Genomic DNA, 20799 nt, shown 5'->3' with positions numbered 1-20799 from the left:
AATTTTGTCTCCTGAATGATCTCTGTGGTTTCAGAGCTATTACTATTATTATTTTGTTCCAGTGTCACACCCAATTTGCATTCATACAGTCCCACACCCCATCCCGTAATTGGGAATATATACCTGCCATATATATATATATATATATATATATATATATATATTTATATACACACGCACGTGTGTTTGAGCTTTGAGGTGCACACCCAAATGCCATAGGCTGCGCACACCTATGCGAGTGATATGCGAGTGACATGACAGTGATCACTCCTCCCGATGACCGTAAGCAGTAGATCAGTGTCCTGTCACTAGGCAGAACAGGGAAATGCCTTGTTTACATAAGCATCTCCCTGTTCTGCAGCTCCGTGACACGATTGCGGGACACCGGCAGACATCCAGTCCCCGTGGCCGGTCACAGAGCTTGCGGCAGGGGTGCGCGCGTCAGCACAGCCGCAAATTCAAAGTGACGTACGGGTATGTCCCTTTGCGCAGCCGTGCCATTCTGCCGGCGTATATATATATATATACAGGCGGCGGTTGGCAAGTGGTTAAATTACACCTATGATAAAAATGATAGACCCTTCATTTCTTTGTAAGTGGGCAAACTTACGCAATCTGCAGGAGATCAAATATTTATTTTTCGCCACTGTATGTCCGTAATGAGATAGTAAACACATGCAGATTGGAGGCTTCATTGACAAAGAAAGGCATCAGCCTATTGGTGGCATAGCAGCCTAAGGCCTCGTACACACGATAGGTTAACCAGAGGACAACGGTCTGATGGACCGTTTTCATCGGTCAAAACCGATCGTGTGTGGGCCCCATCAGTTATTTAACCATTGGTTAAAAAAAAAAGCCAACTTGCTTTAAATTTAACCGATGGATTCCTAACCGATAGGTCAAAACCGATGATCGTTAGTAGGCACAACCATCAGTTAAAAATTTACGTCACCGCGTTCTGACACGATCGTTTTTAACCAATGGTGTGTAGGCGCGACGGACCATCAGTCAGCTTCATCGGTTAACCTATGACAACAGTCAGTGTGTACGAGGATAAAGCTTGCAGTGTTTATCGGTTTAATACTGTAATTTTCAGATACAATTACAGTATTCAAATTAAAACATAATAAAAATGTAAAAAAAAAAAAAATACAGGTTTGCAAATTTGTCAGCCTATAATAATAAATAAACAGCATTTTTTTTTATTAAAACATTGTATCAAATAAAGCCTTATATGTTTTTGTAAAGAAATATTTCAATGTTATTTTGGTATGCAAATTAGTTAGAGTTATTGTTAAGTTAAAAGCACACTGTTAAATCTGTCCTGGGCATCTAGACATCAATGACCTCTGAGAATAAAAGGCTAATCGCAACTGGATTATCCCTTTAAGCCCCCCCCCCCCTTAAGAAAAAAAAATTCCCCTAATTTTTTTGTTTTTTTATAATATAAACCAAATGAAATACATCTCAGGGCATCTTATATGTACAAAAGATAACATTTTGGGACCAGCAGCTTTACAAATAAATTAATTCCACACAAAAGCCAATTGGGGCAGATCCACAAAGAAATTACGCCGGCGTATCAATTGATACGCCGCGTAATTTCAAATTTTGCGCGTCGTATCTTTGTTTTGTATCCTCAAAACAAGATACGACGGCATCTCGGCTAGACCCGACAGGCGTACGTCTTAGTACGCCGTCGGATCTAAGCTGAAATTTTTCGGCGGCCTCTAGGTGGCGTTTCCATCGAATATGCAAATTAGCTATTTACGGCGATCCACGAACGTACGACCGGCGCATTTTGTTTACATCGTTTGCGTTCGGCTTTTTCCGGCGTATAGTTAAAGCTACTGTTATGAGGCGTACTCAATGTTAAGTATGGCCGTCGTTACCGCGTACAATTTTTGAATTTTTTACGTTGTTTTCGTAAGTCGTTCGCGAATAGGGATTTGCGTAGAGTGACGTCACCGTCGTGAGCATTGGCTTGTTGCGGGTTAATTTCGAGCATGCGCACTGGGATACCCCCACGGACGACGCATGCGCAGTTAAAAAAGAAACGTTGTTTACGTCGGGTCACGACGTATTAACATAAAACACGCCCCCATTACATCCATTTGAATTCCGCGCCATTGCGCCGCCAAAGATACACTACGCCGCAAATTCTTTCAGGATTCGAAAAAAAATAATAAAGTCACGGCGGCGTAGTGTATCTTAGATACGCTGCGCCAGGCGCAAAGGTACGTGGATCTGCCCCAATAAATGTAAATCATTTCACATTCTGCAAATGACAAAAATTCTGTAAAAAACAAAAAACAAAAACGAATCTCCTTTTTCCTCCAGTCGCTGAATGGTATTAAAAAAAAATAAAAAATAAAAAGAATATTACACTAAATAATATAAAATGCAGCAAATTGTCCTAGTGAGGAATCTACACACAAATTCCCAGCCGAGCTGCTCGCTAAGGAGAGTCGTTAGTGAAAAGAATTCTACGACGATACATATAAAGATCGCACGATCTCGGTTGGAGGAAGTTCTCATGGCATCAGAGTGGCGCTCTTCTTCGTGGTTTGCGGCGCGGGAAATCACGCGGCCTTCCAGAAATAACGGAATCATGTTTATGGTCAGTGACGTGTTTCACGGCCGCTCTGTGTGCACATATCAGCGCTGACAGCACGTGCCCGTTCCATTTGTCCCAGCAGGATGAAGGAAGGATTTCTGGACAGCCGCACTCCAAAACCTGAAAAACACAGGATACATGCCGCAAGCAAGCGTGGTACAATCCAACGCGTTTCACACTAAACTTTAGTGCTTAATCATAGGTTAACCACTTAAGACCCGGACCTTTAGGCAGCTAAAGGACCCGGCCAAGTTTTTGCGATTCGGCACTGCGTCGCTTTAACTGACAATTGCGCGGTCGCGCGACGTGGCTACCAAACAAAATTGACGTCCTTTTTTTTCCCACAAATAGAGATTTCTTTTGGTGGTATTTGATCACCTCTGCGGTTTTTATTTTTTGCGCTATAAACAAAAATAGAGCGACAATTTTGAAAAAAATTCTATATTTTTTACTTTTTGCTATCATAAATTTCCCCCAAAAATATATAAACAAAAAATGTTTTTTCCTCAGTTTAGGCCGATACGTATTCTTCTACATATTTTTGGTAAAAAAAAAAATCGCAATAAGCGTTTATCAGGTTGGTTTTGCGCAAAATTTATAGCGTTTACAAAATAGGGGATAGTTTTATTGCATTTTTATTAAATATTTTTTTTTTTCGCGATCAGCGATTTTTTTCATGACTGCGACATTATGGCGGACACTTCGGACAATTTTGACACATTTTTGGGACCATTGGCATTTTCACAGCAAAAAATGCATTTAAAATGCATTGGGGTGGATTCAGGTAGGGGCGCGCAAAACTGCGGCAGCGTAACGAATGACATTTACGTTACACCTCCGCAAGTTTTACGGGCAAGTGCTTGATTCACAAAGCACTTGCCTGTAAAGTTGCGGCAGCGTAGCGTAAAAGGGGCCGGCGTAAGCGCGCGTAATTCAAATGATCCCGTAGGGGGCGTGGATCATTTAAATTAGGCGCGTTCTCGCGCCGAACGTACTGCGCATGCGCCGTCCCTAAAATTTCCCGACGTGCATTGCAGTAATTGACGTCGCAAGGACGTCATTGGTATCGACGTGAACATAAATGGCGTCCAGCGCCATTCACGGACGACTTACGCAAACAACGTAAAATTTTCAAATCGCGACGCGGGAATGACGTCCATACTTAACATTGGCTGCGCCTCCTAATAGCAGGAGCAGCCTTACGACGAAAACGACGTACGCAAACGACGTAAAAAACTACCGCCGGGCGCACGTACGTTCGTGAATCGGCGTAAGTATGCAATTTGCATACTCTACGCTGACATCTACGGGAGCGCCACCTAGCGGCCTGCGTCAGAATGCACCCTAGGATACGACGGCGTAAGAGACTTATGCCAGTCGTATCTTAGGCTAAAGTCGGCGTATCTAGCTTTCTGAATACAGAAAGTAGATACGCCGGCGCTACTTAGCAATTACGCGGCGTATCTATGGATACGCCGGCGTAATTGCTCTCTGAATCTACCCCATTGTTTACTGTGAAAATTACAATTGCAGTTTGGGAGTTAACCACAAGGGGGGCGCTGATGGGGTTATGTGTGACCTCATCTGTGTTTCTAACTGTAGGGGGTGTGGCTGTAGGTGTGACGTCATTGATTGTGGTTCCCTATATAAGGGAACACACGATCGATGACGGCGCCACAGTGCAGAACGGGGAAGCTGTGTTTACACACGACTCTCCCCGTTCTTCAGCTCCGGGGACCGATCGCGGGACTCCAGCGGCGATCGGGTGCCGCGGTCACGGAGCTTCGGACCGGGTCGCGGGCGCACGCTCGCGACCCACGGCTGGGCACTTAAAGAGGACGTACCTGTACGTGCCTGTGCCCAGCCGTGCCATTCTGCCGACGTATATCTGCAGGAGGCGGTCCTGAAGTGGTTAAGCACTAAAGTTTAGTGTGAAACGCGTCAACGTGTGCCCCGCTTGCTGTGACGCGTTTCACACTAAACTTTAGTGCTTAATCATGATTAAGCACTAAAGTTTAGTGTGAAATGCGTCAGTTGGTACCCCGCTGGCTTTGGCACGTATCCTGTGTTTTTCATTTTACAATAAAAGCATCGGGTTTCGGAGTGCGGCTGTCCAGAAGACCTTCCTTCATTTTGGATTATCCTCGGCATCGCCAGCACCCGTGGCTTCGGATTTGGTGAGGAGATTCTTCATTGGCATCCTTGAGCGGTGATCTTTTCTCTCTTATTTGTCCCAGCGGGGTGAGGCCCAGGAGAAGAGGGCGTAGGAGGTCTATAGAGGTAAACAGAAAAGGTGGTGGTAGAGTTAGCGGCTCCACCTCACTGTGGAGAGCGGGGGCCACACTCCGCGCCGTGGTAAGTAATGCGATAGGATAACTTTGCTTAGTAAGTGCATTGAACGCACACGAGGTAGCACTGGACTCCGCTGGGTGTCAGAGAGGCATCGGTGGGGCGCTTCAGACCAAAATCCTCAGAGGGAAGGAGAAACCGGCTCCAAGCGCCAAGCCCAGCGACAGGAAGAACGCCATGATGGCCCCGGCTGTCTCTGCCTCGTATCCATCCACCTTCCTGCAAAGAGAAGTCAGAGGCGTCAGGGGGGGAAATGCAGCATACAACAGGCTCTGATACTGTGATAAAAAAAAATACTTAACCGCTTGCTGACTGGCTCACGCACTTATACGTCGGCGGAATGGCACGGCTGCGCAAAGCAACGTATATATACGTCGCTTTGAATATCGCGACGCGCCCCTGCCGCGAGCTCTGGGACCGCGGGACCCCGCGGACTCGATGTCCGCCGGTGTCCCGCGATCGTGTCACGGAGCTGCAGAACGGGGAGATGCCTGTGTAAACAAGGCATTTCCCTGTTCTGCCTTGTGACAGGACACTGATCTACTGCTCCAAAATAAGATCCATTAATCTAGATGGTTCTATTTTATTTATTATTTTTTCATTGCTATATTTTTGTATTTCTGTATTTTTCTATTTTTGTAATAAATAATTATTTTTATATATACTTCTGCCTTGCCGCAAAGTCCGACCTTTATTCACTCCAGTGATTGGGTTTTCCCTATTCTGATCTACTGCTCCCTCTCATCGGGAGCAGGGATCACTGTTGTGTCACAGGTAGCCCCGCCCCCACACAGTTATAATCACTTCCTAGGACACACTTAACCACTTAAGACCCCAGACCAAAATGCAGGTAAAGGACCCGGACAGTTTTTGCGATTCGGCACTGCGTCGCTTTAACTGACAATTGCGCGGTCGTGCGACGTGGCTCCCAAACAAAATTGGCGTCCTTTTTTTCCCACAAATAGAGCTTTCTTTTGGTGGTATTTGATCACCTCTGCGGTTTTTATTTTTTGCGCTTTAAGCAAAAATAAAGTTACAATTTTGAAAAAAATTCAATATTTTTTACGTTTTGCTATAATAAATATCCCCCAAAAATATATAAAACATTTTTCCTCAGTTTAGGCCGATACGTATTCTTCTACCTATTTTTGGTAAAAAAAATCGCAATAAGCGTTTATCGATTGTTTTGCGCAAAATGTATAGTGTTTACAAAATAGGGGATAGTTTTATTGCATTTTTATTAATAATTTTTTTTTTACTACTAATGGCGGAGATGAGCGATTTTTTTCATGACCGCGACATTATGGCGGACACTTCGGACAATTTTGACACATTTTTGGGACAATTGTCATTTTCACAGCAAAAAATTCTATAAAAATGCACTGATTACTGTGAAAATGACATTTGCCGTTTGGGAGTTAACCACTAGGGGGCGCTGAAGGGGTTAAGTGTGACCTCATACGTGTTTCTAACTGTAGGGGGGCGGGGCTGGACGTGTGACATCATTGATCGTGTTTCCCTATATTAGGGAACATATATTTACACACAGCTCTCCTCGTTCTTCAGCTCCGGGGACCGATCGCGGGACTCCAGCGGCGATCGGGTCCGCGGGTCCCGCGGCCACGGTCATGGAGCTTCGGACGCGCGCCCGCCAGCTGCGCACTTATAGAGGACATACATGTACGTGCTTGTGCCCAGCCGTGCTATTCTGCCGACGTATATGTGCAGGAGGCGGTCCTTAAGTGGTTAAAGGGGTTGTAAAGGAAAAAAATGTTTTCCCTAAATATCTTCCTGTACCTTAGTGCAATCCTGCTTCACTTACCTCATCCTTCCATTTTGCTTTTAAATGTCCTTATTTCTTCTGAGAAATCCTCACTTCCTGTTCTTCTGTCTGTAACTCCACACAGTAATGCGAGGCTTTCTCCCTGGTGTGGAGAAAGCCTCTTGAGGGGGCGAGCAGGAGAGTCAGGATGCCCACTAACACACAGCTCCTTTCTCTATCTGCAATGTAGAGAGCGTCCTGACTGCTCTTGTCAATGGTGTCATCTTCATACACATTGGGGGTTATTTGCTAAAGGCAACTCCACTTTGCACTACAAGTGCAAACTAATAGCCAGATTCAGATACACTGGCTTATTCGTGAGGCGGCGTAGCGTATGGCATATACGCTACGCCGCCGTAAGTCAGAGAGGCAAGTGCTGTATTCACAAAGCACTTGCCTCCTGAGTTACGGCGGCATAGCGTAAATGGGCCGACCTAAGCGCGCCTAATTCAAATGAGGAACAGGGGGGTGTGTTTTATGTAAATGACTCGTGACCCGACATGATTGACGTTTTTAACGAACGGCGCACGCGCCGTCCGTGGACACATCCCAGTGTGCATTGCTCCAAAGTACGCCGCAAGGATGTATTGGTTTTTCGATGTGAACGTAAATTACGTCCAGCCCCATTCACGGATGACTTACGCAAATGACGTAAAATTTTCAAATTTCGACGCAGGAACGACGGCCATACTTAACATTGGCTAGGCCAGCTATTTATTCGACTAACTTTACCCTAGAAAAAGCCTTACGAAAACGACGTAAAAAAAAAAGCGCCGGGCGCACGTAAGTTTCTGAATCGGCGTATCTAGCTCATTTGCATATTATACGCCGTACTCAACGGAAGCGCCACCTAGCGGCCAGCGTAAATATTGCACCCTAAGATACGACGGCGTAGGAGACTTACGCCGCTCGTATCTTAGCCCAATTTAAGCGTATCTGGTTTCCAGAATACGCTTAAATTTACGACGGCTTAGATTCAGAGTTACGACGGCGTATCTACTGATACGCCGGCGTAAACGTCTCTGAATCCAGCTATAAAAGTGCACTTGAAATTGCACCGAAAGTGCACTTGGAAGTGCAGTCGCTGTAAATCTGAGGGGTAGATCTGAAATGAGGGGAAGCTCTGCTGATCTTATCATCCAATCATGTGCAAGATAAAATGCTGTTTTTTACTTTGCTTGCATGTCCCCCTCAGATCTTTTCAGTGACTGAACTTCCAAGGGCACTTTAAGTGCAATTTCAAGTCCACTTGTAGTGCAAAGTGGATTTGCCTTTTGTAAATAACCCCCATTGTGTAGCTTTCTGTGGATGTGCACCTAGGGTGCCCACGTGTCCCGGATTGCCCGGGACTGTCCCTTAATTGGCATCTGTGTCCCTGGTCCCGGATGCCTTCATTGCGGGACAATACAATGTCCCGGAATGAAGCACTGGGTAAAGTCATTATGAATTCGGCAGAGTCTGAGCCGCGGTAGCGCTGTCTGCAGCATGCAAAACCACTTCCACCTGATTTTAATTGTGCTCACTGGTTGCTAGAGCCGCTTGGCGTGTGGCAACCAGTGACATCACAGGCTGCAGTGCACCCCCTGGTTCAGAGCTGAAAGCGCGGGAGGATTTCACTTCCTCCTCCAACCTCCGCGCTTCTGCTCTGTCTGTCTCCTGGGACCCAAAGCAGCTGAGCTCCGAGGCTGCCCCCTGACATACCAGAGAGGGACACAGCTTCTGATCTGAGAGGGAGAGCAGCAGCATCATCTGAGAAGAACAGAGAGTGGGGGCCCCGGGGAGAAGCAGGAGGCTGACTGGAAGGAACAGCGCCAGAGGGAGTGAGAGAAGACCTGAGCAGCAGTGACATCCTCCCAGAGCCTGCACACCTTCCCCCAACGTCTGCTCCAGCAGTGACATCCTCCCAGAGCCTGCACACCTTCCCCCAACGTCTGCTCCAGCAGTGACATCCTCCCAGAGCCTGCACACCTTCCCCCAACGTCTGCTCCAGCTGTGCCTATCATCAACAAGAAACACAGGCTGACAGAGGACAGTCTGCAGGTAGGTGCATCACACACACCTACCCACAGACAGGGGCTGGGACAGGGTGTACAGGAAGGACTGCAGGCCAGCTTAGGGGGTCAATTTCACTCACCACCACCCCCCCTCTCTCTCCCATCCCCCTCTCTCATCCACCTCTCTCTCTCTCCCATCCCCCTCTCTCTCTTCCATCCCCCTCTCTCTCTCATCTACCCCTCTCTCTCTTCCATCCCCCTCTCTCTCTCATCCCTCTCTCTCTCATCTACCCCTCTCTCTCTCATCTACCCCTCTCTCTCTCTCATCTTCCATCCCCCTCTCTCTCTCTCATCCACCCCTCTCTCTCTCCCCCTTCTCTCTCTCTCCCCCCCTTCTCTCTCTCTCCCATCCCTTCTCTCTCTCTCTCCCACCCCTTCTCTCTCTCTCTCCCACCCCTTCTCTCTCTCTCTCTCTCTCTTACCCCTTCTCTCTCTCTCCCACCCCTTCTCTCTCTCTCCCACCCCTTCTCTCTCTCTCACCCCTTCTCTCTCTCTCTCTCTCCCACCCCCTCTCTCTCTCTCCCACCCCTTCTCTCTCTCTCTCTCTCTCTCTCTCTCTCCCCACCCCTTCTCTCTCTCTCTCTCCCATCCCTTCTCTCTCTCTCCCACCCCTTCTCTCTCTCCCACCCCTTCTCTCTCTCCCGCACCCCTTCTCTCTCTCCCTCACCCTTTCTCTCTCTCCCACCCCTTCTCTCTCTCTCTCTCTCTCTCTCTCGCACCCCTTCTCTCCCTCACCCCTTCTCTCTCTCTCTCCCACCCCTTCTCTCTCTCTCTCTCCCACCCCCTCTCTCTCTCTCTCTCTCTCTCTCTCCCACCCCTTCTCTCTCTCTCTCTCCCACCCCCTCTCTCTCTCTCTCTCTCTCTCCCACCCCTTCTCTCTCTCTCTCCCCACCCCTTCTCTCTCTCTCTCCCATCCCTTCTCTCTCTCTCCCACCCCTTCTCTCTCTCCCACCCCTTCTCTCTCTCCCGCACCCCTTCTCTCTCTCCCTCACCCTTTCTCTCTCTCCCCCCCCCTCTCTCTCTCTCTCTCTCTCTCTCTCGCACCCCTTCTCTCCCTCACCCCTTCTCTCTCTCTCTCTCCCCCACCCCTTCTCTCTCTATCTCTCTCCCCCCCCCTCTCTCTCTCTCTCTCCCACCCCTTCTCTCTCTCTCTCTCCCACCCCCTCTATCTCTCTCTCTCTCTCTCTCCCACCCCTTCTCTCTCTCTCTCTCTCTCTCTCTCTCTCCCCACCCCTTCTCTCTCTCTCTCCCATCCCTTCTCTCTCTCTCCCACCCCTTCTCTCTCTCCCACCCCTTCTCTCTCTCCCACCCCTTCTCTCTCTCCCTCACCCTTTCTCTCTCTCCCACCCCTTCTCTCTCTCTCTCTCTCTCTCTCGCACCCCTTCTCTCTCCCACCCCTTCTCTCTCTCCCTCACCCCTTCTCTCTCTCTCTCCCACCCCTTCTCTCTCTCTCTCGCACCCCTTCTCTCTCTCTCTCCCGCACCCCTTCTCGCTCTCCCTCACCCTTTTTCTCTCTCTCTCCCACCCCTTCTCTCTCTCTCTCTCCCACCCCTTCTCTCTCTCCCTCACCCACCCCTTCTCTCTCTCCCTCCCCCCTTCTCTCTCTCCCTCCCCCTTCTCTCTCTCTCGCACCCCTTCTCTCTCTCCCGCACCCCTTCTCTCTCTCTCTCTCCCTCACCCCTTCTCTCTCTCTCTCTCCCACCCCTTCTCTCTCTCCCTCACCCCTTCTCTCTCTCTCTCTCTCTCTCTCCCACCCCTTCTCTCTCCCACCCCTTCTCTCTCTCTCTCTCTCTCTCTCTCTCTCTCTCTCTCCCTCCCACCCCTTCTCTCTCTCTCTCTCTCTCTCTCCCACCCCTTCTCTCTCTCTCTCGCACCCCTTCTCTCTCTCTCTCTCCCGCACCCCTTCTCTCTCTCTCTCCCGCACCCCTTCTCTCTCTCCCTCACCCTTTCTCTCTCTCTCTCACCCCCTCTCTCTCTCTCTCTCCCACCCCTTCTCTCTCCCACCCCTTCTCTCTCTCCCTCACCCCTTCTCTCTCTCTCTCTCCCACCCCTTCTCTCTCTCTCTCGCACCCCTTCTCTCTCTCTCTCCCCCACCCCTTCTCTCTCTCTCTCTCCCACCCCTTCTCTCTCCCACCCCTTCTCTCTCTCTCTCTCTCCCACCCCCTCTCTCTCTCCCCCACCCCTTCTCTCTCTCTCTCTCTCTCCCCCACCCCTTCTCTCTCTCTCTCTCTCTCTCACCCCCACCCCTTCTCTCTCTCTCTCTCTCACCCCTTCTCTCTCTCTCTCTCCCACCCCTTCTCTCTCTCTTTCACCCCTTCTCTCTCTCTATCCCACCCCTTCTCTCACCCTCACTGACTACAGGTCCCAGCATTAGTCCCTTAGAGCTCAGGGATCTGACATGCTCCCCCAATGGATGGGGTAGGGATCGGGTAGGTCAGTGTAATGATCAGGTAGGTCAGTGTAGGAATCAGGTTAGTGTAGTGGTCAGGTATTTCAATGGAGCAATCAATTAGGTCAGTGTAGGGATCAGGAAGGTCAGTGTAGTGGTCAGGTAGGTCAGTGTAGGGATCAGGTACAGTAGGTCAGTGTAGTAGTCGGGTAGGTCAGTGTATGTGCAGTTTTTACCCCAGATCCCTTGTGTCATTTGTATTTCATTTGTGGTATAAAGTACAGGGTTTTATATACAACTTTAGTTCCTTAGAGATAAACTGCATTTGTTTCATGTATGTTAGCCCAACATCGCAAGAACAATTACACTCTGTGAATCTAAGTGGCTGCCTGCAGCTGCAATGTTGGTCTTCCATACATGAAACAAATGCTTAAATAGGTAAGGGGCGGGGCCTCTCGGCCACGTCATATGGCGGCACTGTCTCCTTGTGATGTCACCGACCGCTGCTTGCTGGGGGGGGTGTCCCTGAATGGCTGTATGGAAATGTGGTCACCCTATGTGCACCCCCTCCTTCATTAAGAATGATATCATGCGGCTTCTGCTTGGAATCCAATTATTTACCGGCACATAATGGACTTTCTGCTTAGTAAATACAACCCTCTGCTGATGTGGCACCTCCGTGGGCTAAGAATGTTATTGGTAGATTGTTGCCATAATAAGATCTGTTTGCATTAGAACAGGGGTGTCCAAACTTTTTTCAAAGAGGGCCAGATTTGATGAAGTGAACATGCGTGAGGGCCGACTATTTTGCCTGACATTCTTTGGACCATTAAAATTCGGTCTAATAGCCAGATTCAGACAGACTGGCTTAATTTTGAGGCGGCGTAGCGTATCGCATATACGCTACGCCGCCGTAAGTCAGAGAGGCAAGTGCTGTATTCACAAAGCACTTGCCTCCTAAGTTACGGCGGCGTAGCATCAATGGGCCGGCGTAAGCGCGCGTAATTTAAATGATGAACAGGGGGGCGTGTTTTATGTTAATGACTAGTGACCCGACGTGATTGACGTTTTTTTACGAACGGCGCAAGATAGGCCTGTTCCGACGTCCATACCTTGCATGGGCTGCGCCGCCTAGGGAGCAGCTTTATCTTTACACCGGCGTATCTCTAACGTAAACGGCGTAACTAATTGCGACGTCCGCACGTACGTTCGTGAATCGGCGTATCCAGCTCATTTGCATATTCGACGCTGCAAACAACGGAAGCGCCACCTAGCGGCCAGCGTAAATATACACCCTAAGATACGACGGCATAGGAGACTCCTACGCCGCTCGTATCTTAGCCTAATTTAAGCGTATCTGGTTTCCAGAATACGCTTAAATTTACGACGGCGCAGATTCAGAGTTACGACGGCGTATCTACTGATACGCCGCCGTAACTCTCTGTGAATCTAGCTATAAGTGTGTTCGTCTGAGCACTAATACATGGCCCAACAAGAATAATCTTGCCTTTGTGGCTGTGTGTGTTGAAGAGATGAGCTTGGGCGTGTTATTTGGATATACAGTATTTATCGGCGTTTAACACGCACAGGCTTACCATTGCCATGAATGCAGCCTTACCATTGCCATGAATGCAGCCTTACCATTGCAACCAATGCAGCCTTACCATTGCAACCTCACCATTGCAACCAATGCAGCCTCACATGTGCCATAAATGCAGCCTCACATGTGCCATAAATGCAGCCTCACATGTGCCATAAATGCAGCCTCACATGTGCCATAAATGTGACTTCTCCACAACTTTATCCCTGACCTGTCTGGTGTGTTCCTTGGCCTTCATGATGCTGTTTGTTCACTAAGGTTCTCTAACAAACCCCTGAGGGCTTCACAGAACAGCTGTATTTATACTGAGATTAAATGACACACAGGTGGACTCTATTTACTATTTTAGGTGACTTCTGAAGGCAATTGGTTCCACTAGATTTTAGTTAGGGAAGGGGGCTGAATACAAATGCCCCCCCCCCCCACTTTTCACATATTTATTTGTAAAAAATGTTGAAAACCTTTTATAATTTTTCTTCCACTTCACAATTATGTGACACTTTGTGTTGGTCTCTCACATAAAATCCCAATGAAATACATTTACGTTTTTTGGTTGTGACATGACAAAATGTGGAAAATTTCAAGGGGGTATGAATACTTTTTCAAGGCATGGTTTACCAATCTTTGCAGCCCATCGTTTGCGTACAGTAACCCGGTGACGATGGGCTTTGAAATGTGATTTTGGTTGAATATCTGCCTGAGCCTGATTGTGAGGCTCCTTTGTATTGTCATCAGCCCCTAGAGCAGGGATATGACTGAGTATTAGGGGACGGCACTCAGGGCCATCTTAAAGCAAGGGCACTCCTGGGCACTGCCCAGGGGCCCCAGGTACATGGGGGGCTCCACAATAATCTTGCATTACATCATACTTGCCAACTGTCCCGGATTTGCCAGCGGCTCTGATAGGCTTTCCGAGTACAGCCCTCGGCTCCCGGATGTCTTATCCTCGGGACGTACGGGGGATGCGTTCCTTGGATAAGACTGACGGCCATCTCAGCCAATCAGGTTCCCCGATTCTGGTTATCGGTAACCTGATTGGCTGAAGCGTCACCGAGGCGGGAGAAGACATCGAGGGATGTGAAAGGAGTAAGGTAAGTGCATTTTACAGGGCACAGCGGCGACAATGGGCACAGAGGTGACAAAGGGCACAGTGGCATCAATGGGCACAGTGGTGACAAAGGGCACAGCGGTGACAATGGGCACAGTGGCAACAATTAAAGGGCACAGTGACATGCAGAGTGGCAACAATGGGCACAGTGCCGACAATTAAGGGGCACAGTGGTGACAATTGGCACAGTGGCGACAATTGAGGGGCACAGTGGCTGCGTTTGACGGCATGGCACTGTGGTGACAATTGATGGCACAGTGGCTGTGTTTGATGGCATGGCACAGTGGCTGCGTTTGATGGCCTGGCACAGTGGCTGAGTTTGATGGCATGGCACAGTGGTGCGAATTGATGGCATAGTGACTGCATTTGATGGCATGGCACAGTGGTGATAATTGATGGCACAGTGGCTGCGTTTGATGGCATGGCACAGTGGTGACAATTGATGGGCACAGTGGCTGCGTTTGATGGCATGGCACAGTGGCTGAGTTTGATGGCATGGCACAGTGGTGCGAATTGATGGCATAGTGACTGCATTTGATGGCATGGCACAGTGGTGATAATTGATGGCACAGTGGCTGCGTTTGATGGCATGGCACAGTGGTGACAATTGATGGGCACAGTGGCTGCGTTTGATGGCATGGCACAGTGGCTGCGTTTGATGGCATGGCACAGTGGTGACAATTGATGGCACAGAGGTTGCATTTGATGGGCACAGTGAGGCTGCAGTTTTTTGTTTTTTTCCGTTTGCCCCCCCCCCCAAAAAAAATTGAGCACCAGCCGCCACTGCCCCCTGTACTGTGCCCTTCTGCATTCCCCCCTGTACAATAGATTTTATAGAAAGTACTAATGAAAATATGTTTAATTCTATCAACTATTTATACATTATTTCTGGAAAGTAGGTGTGTAAATTGGTACAAGCAGGTAGGGGCCCCCCAGTGCATTACTTTGCTCAGGGGCCCATGATGCCATTAAGATGGCCCTGGCAGCACTGATAAGGGATACAAAGAGGGGGTAACAGGCTCGGGCGCGGTGGAGATCGGTACTCACTTGGGTCCAAAGCACATGCAGAGACTGGCCAGGTATCCGTTGGACAGGGCAAAGACGATCATGATGCCAATGTACCAGGCGTCGTGTGCCAGTAGTGTGGGCAGATAATGGCGAGGCATGACGTTACACAGCATGAAGAGAGGCCAGAAGATGAACCGGGCCGCCACCATGATGGGGAGCAATTTACTGTCCTTCCCGGGCTGTAGAGAGAGAGAGAGAGGAGCACACCATTATCACTGGATATCATAGGCATGTGTGCTGTATCTGTGTGTCAATGTGATCAGCTAAAGAGAACCTGTCAGCGGGTTTCAAGCTGATACTTTTTTTGTGCCCCCCCCTGATTTTGTTTTGGTGCCAAAGCCTGTCCAATTACAGCACTCTAATTAAGACAGTGAAGTGCTCTCATTGGGTAGGACAACGACAGCTGGGGGGGGGGGGGGGGGATTGGCCTAGAAGTGAGCCCCCCCCCCCAAAATAAAGCATCACTAAAACAGAGGAGCGCACTATATGAGTTTGCTGGCTAATAAAGGTACAGTGGAACCTCGGATTACAAGCATAATCCATTCCAGGAGAATGCTCGTAAAGTACTCGCATATCAAAGCGAGTTTCCCCATTGAAGTCAATGGAAACGAAAATAATTAGTTTTCCGCATTGACTTCAATGGCATGCAATACCGCGTGTGGCCAGAGGTGGTGGGGGGGCGCCGGAGAGCCTCGGAAACACACAGAAAGGCCTGAGGCCAGCTCGGCTGACCTTGGCAAACCTCGGAAAGGCTCGGGAACGGAGTATTTCTGAGTCTTTACGAACGTCCCTGAACAGCACCGATCGGCTCCGGCGCCCCCCCCCCCATCTCAGGCCAAACATGGTACTGCACACCGATTTAGCCTGAATCCTGCGAGACAACAATCGCAAACCGAGTTAGGATTTTTAAAAACACAGTGCTTGTGTTTTTAAACGCTCTTTAACCATGTTACTCGCAATCCGAGGTTCCACTGTAATAGATATCATTTTTGTTTTCAGGAAGCTATGTACAGCACTCTGCCGACACCTCCCACCAGCCATGATCTGCTCGCATTGCATAGAGAAGCAAAATAAACCCAGGGATGATGTCATTGGCTCTAAAATAAGATATGTAATGAAAACGGGAAAAGGTTTTGTTTAAAAAAACACGCTGTGTTATGGAATTGGCCATAGGCGTGTGCGCACAAGGTGTGCCAGGTGTGCCTGGGCACACCCTAATCACCCAGTGTGCCGCAGATCCCCCCTGCTGCCGGGGGGGTGAACAGGAAACTGCTAAGCAGAGAGCACTTGCCAGTCATTCACTGTCCAGTGCAGCTGAGGCTGCAGAGAAAGTGACTGGGAAATCTCTGTCCTCAATCCCTTTCTATTTAGACCCCTGATTTTTTTCATCAAAGATCCCCAATGGGGCTCCTAAAAAAAAAACAATTAAAAAATAATAAAAATAAAAAGCTACTGCCACCGTCCATTGTCCTACTGACACCATCCTCTGCCCTACTGACACCATCCTCTGCCCTACTGACACCGTTCTACTGCTCTACTGACACCGTCCACTGCTCTACTGACACCGTCCACTGCTCTACTGACACCATCCTCTGCTCTACTGACACCATCCTCTGCCCTACTGACACCGTCCACTGCTCTACTGACACCATCCACTGCTCTACTGACACCGTCCACTGCTCTACTGACACCACCCATTCCCTACTGACACCATCCACTGCTCTACTGACACCATCCACTGCTCTACTGACACCTTCCACTGCTCTACTGACACCGTCCACTGCCCTACTGACACCGTCCACTGCTCTACTGACACCGTCCACTGCTCTACTGATACCGTCCTCTGCTCTACTGACACCGTCCACTGCCCTACTGACACCGTCCACTGCCCTACTGACACCGTCCACTGCTCTACTGACACCGTCCACTGCCCTACTGACACCGTCCTCTGCTCTACTGACACCGTCCACTGCTCTACTGACACCGTCCACTGCTCTACTGACACCGTCCACTGCTCTGCTGACACCGTCCACTGCTCTACTGACACCGTCCACTGCCCTACTGACACCATCCACTGCTCTACTGACACCATCCACTGCTCTACTGACACCGTCCACTGCTCTACTGACACCGTCCACTGCTCTACTGACACCATCCACTGCTCTACTGACACCATCCACTGACACCATCCACTGCTCCACTGACACCATCCACTGCTCTACTGACACCATCCACTGCTCTACTGACACCATCCACTGCTCTACTGACACCGTCCACTGCTCTACTGACACCGTCCACTGCTCTACTGACACCACCCATTCCCTACTGACACCATCCACTGCTCTACTGACACCGTCCACTGCTCTACTGACACTGTCCACTGCTCTACTGACACCGTCCACTGCTCTACTGACACCGTCCACTGCTCTACTGACACTATCCACTGCTCTACTGACACCATCCACTGTCCTACTGACACCATCCACTGCCCTACTGATATCATCCACTGCTCTACTGACACCATCCACTGCTCTACTGACACCATCCATTGTCCTACTGACACCGTCCACTGCTCTACTGACACGCACATACATATAGACACATGCGTGTGTGTTTGAGCTTTGGGGCGCACACCCTTATACAATAGGCTGCGCACACCTATGGAATTGGCTGTAGGTTGGCATTGTACTCACCCACATGAACCTCGCTGTGATGCTTCGTCCGGCCCAATCAAACATATTAAACATCAGAAAACAGGAGACGGGGATGAAGTACATTCCTATAGATGGGACATAAAGAATGATATCATGATACAGAGTATTGCCTGCACAGGACACACCTACCTTCCTGCCTCCACGAATGACATCATACTGCCAGATGTATTATTTAAGGTGGAGTCACAGGGCCAGATTCACAAAGAGATACGACGGTGTATCTACAGATACACCATCGTATCTCTGACTTACACTGGTCGTATCTAAGCGCCTGATTCATAGAATCAGATACGCATAGATATGGCTAAGATCCGACAGGTGTAACTGTGTTACACCGTCGGATCTTATTTGTAATTTAAAAATGGCGCGGGGGGCGTTCCCGCTGATTTACGCTGAATAATATGTAAATCAGCGAGATACGCAAATTCACGAACGTACGCGGACCCGACGCAGTGTTGTTACGACGTTTCCGTAGCGGCTTTCCCGGCGTATACTTACCCCTGCTTCTATGAGACGCAGCCAATGTTAAGTATAGCCGTCGTTCCCGCGTCGATTTTAATTTTTTTTACGTCGTTTGCGTAAATCGTTCTGTAATACGGATGGACGTCGTTTACGTAAGCGTCGAAACCACTGACGTCCTAGCGACGTCAGTGGGAGCAATGCACGACGGGAAAATTCTCGGACTGCGCATGCTCATTTAAATCGGCGCAGGGACGCGCCTGATTTAAATAGTACACTCCCCCTAGCCGCGGAATTTGAATTCCGCCTGGGGTTTTACGATCCGCTGCCGCAAGTTTGGAGGTAAGTGGTTTGTGAATTACCCACTTGCCTCTCAAACTTGCGCCAGCGGATCTTAAAACAGATAGATCACGCGGATCTAAAGATCCGCTGATCTTTCTGAATCTAGCCCACACAGTGTAACTATACGGAAATTCACATCATAACTTATATATATTCTGTGTTCTCAGGTGATGAGGGCTCTGACACAAAGAGAGGGCTTCTGGCCTAGGGGGTGATGAGGGGCTCCAACATGGGTGGGGAGATGATGAGGAGCTCTGACATCGGGGACGACGAGGGGCTCTGACATGTAGGGTGATGAGGGGTTCTGACATCGGGGGGGGGGGCAGTGAGGGGCTCTGACATAGGGGGTGATGAGGAGCTCAGAGTTGGGGGGGGTAAGGGGCTCCCGCATGAGAGGAGTTTATGGGCTGTAACATGGATACAGGGAAATTCTTTGGCATTGGGGGTGATGAGGGGCTCCAACATGGGGAGCAATGAGGGGCTCTGACACGTAGGGTGATGAGGGGCTATGACATGGGAGAGCAATGGGGGGCTCTTACATGTAGGGTGATGAGGGGCTATGACATGGGAGAGCAATGTGGGGCTCTGACATCAGTGGTGATGATAGGCTCAGACTTGGGGAGATAAGGGGCTCCCAAATGGGGGGAAATGAGGGGCTCTGACATGTAGGGTAATGAGGGGCTCTGACATAGAGGGATGATGATGGGTTCCGAATTTGGGAGCTAAGGGGCTCCCACAAGGTGCGGAGGTGAGGGGCTCTAATATGGATGCAGGACACAAGTGGCTCCAACATGGGGAGTGATTAGGGGCTCTGACATGTAGGGTGATGAGGGGCTCTAACATGCGGGGGGGGGGCAGGGATGGACTGGCCATTGGGACTACAGGGAGTTTCCCGGTGGGCCGATGGCTCAGTGGGCCGGCTTCAGTGACAGCGGCCTGGGAGTTTCTCACTCCTGCCTAATCTTGTCCCATGAGGGGGGGGCACCAAACTGATTCTTTGCCCCGGGTGAAATAATGTCTAGCTTCCCCACTGGTACTGCCTATAAGAGTACCAGTACCAGCCATTCTACTCTAATAAAGTAAAACGGCTAGTGGCTAGTGAAGGGGGAGAGGTGGCTTGGGTGGCCGGGGGGGTGCGTGTGTTGTCTGGCCGCCATGGGAGAGACCTGTCAAAGTGGGCCAGTCTGGATGAAGTCCAGGGCCAAATTTTTGTCCCAGTCCAGCCCTGGGGGGGGGGGGGGGGGCGAGGCTCTGAAATGGGGAGCAATGAGGGGATTTGACATAGGGGGTGATGAGGTGCTCAGAAGGGGGTCCAACATGGGGGGGGGGGGTTCTCACATGAATTTGGTGCAATTGTCTGACATTGGGGGAGATAAGGGGCACTGACATGGGGAGCGATGAGGAGCTCTGACATGTAGGATGATGAAGAACCCTGACATGGGGGAGTAATTAAGGGCTCTGACATAGGGGATGATAAGAGGCTCTGACATGGGGGGGGGGGCAATGAGGGGCTCTGATATGTAGGATGATGAGGGACTCTGATATGGGGAAGAAATGAAGGGCCGTGACATGGAGGGTGATGAGGAGCTCTGACATGGGGGTCTCTGACATAGGGGGTGATAAGGGGTCTCGATATGGAGGGGCAATGGGGGGCTCTGATATGTGGGATGATGAGGGACTCTGATATGGGGAAGAAATGAGGGGCCGTGACATGGAGGGTGATAAGGAGCTCTGACATGGGGGGGGGGCAATGAGGGTCTCTGACATAGGGGGTGATAAGGGGTCCCGATATGGAGGGGCAATGGGGGGCCTCTGACATAGGGGGCGATGAGGTGCTCAGAATTGAGGAGATAAATGGCTCCAACATGAGGAGAGGTGAGGGGCTATCACATGGATGCCGTGAAATTCTCTGACATTGGGGGTGAGGAGGGGTTTTGATAAATACGATGATGATGACGGAATACAACATGGAAGACAGTAAGAAGCTCCGACATTTTGTTTTGTTATGACTTTTTACACATATATTTGTGTTCTCAGAAAAATTGCTTTCACGTGGTGGGAGAGGAGGTCCTCAGGCTCTGACATGGGGGTGTTAAGAGGCTCCAACATGGTGGGCTATGAGGTGCTCCAGACATGGGGGCTGATGAAGGGATACGGCATGGGGGGGCGATAAGGGGATCTAAGATAGGGTTGTTTTTCTTTTGTTATGGCTTTTACAATGTGTATATATATATTATATGTCTATTTAGGTGATAATGGGCTCTGCCATCAGGGGTG

At 49.6% G+C, this 20799-nt stretch overlaps 1 protein-coding gene across 2 annotated transcripts in view; it reads right to left on the bottom strand.

The window, feature by feature from the left end:
• Positions 1-4641: 4641 nt before the first annotated feature.
• SLC29A1 (solute carrier family 29 member 1 (Augustine blood group)) overlaps positions 4642-20799 on the bottom strand; it is a 94002-nt gene continuing 77844 nt past the window's right edge. For both annotated transcript variants that reach the window (XM_040351791.1, XM_040351792.1), the window contains exons 11-13: positions 17701-17786; positions 14987-15186; positions 4642-5185 (exon numbers count right to left, since the gene is read on the bottom strand). In XM_040351791.1, coding sequence (XP_040207725.1) covers positions 5074-5185; positions 14987-15186; positions 17701-17786 — 398 coding nt within the window. In that variant the 3' untranslated portion in view covers positions 4642-5073. The remainder of the gene's footprint in view (positions 5186-14986; positions 15187-17700; positions 17787-20799) is intronic.

Source organism: Rana temporaria, chromosome 4 (assembly GCF_905171775.1).
Source record: "Rana temporaria chromosome 4, aRanTem1.1, whole genome shotgun sequence".
Classification (NCBI taxonomy): Eukaryota; Metazoa; Chordata; class Amphibia; order Anura; family Ranidae; genus Rana; species Rana temporaria.
This window is presented reverse-complemented; position numbering and strand designations above follow the sequence as displayed.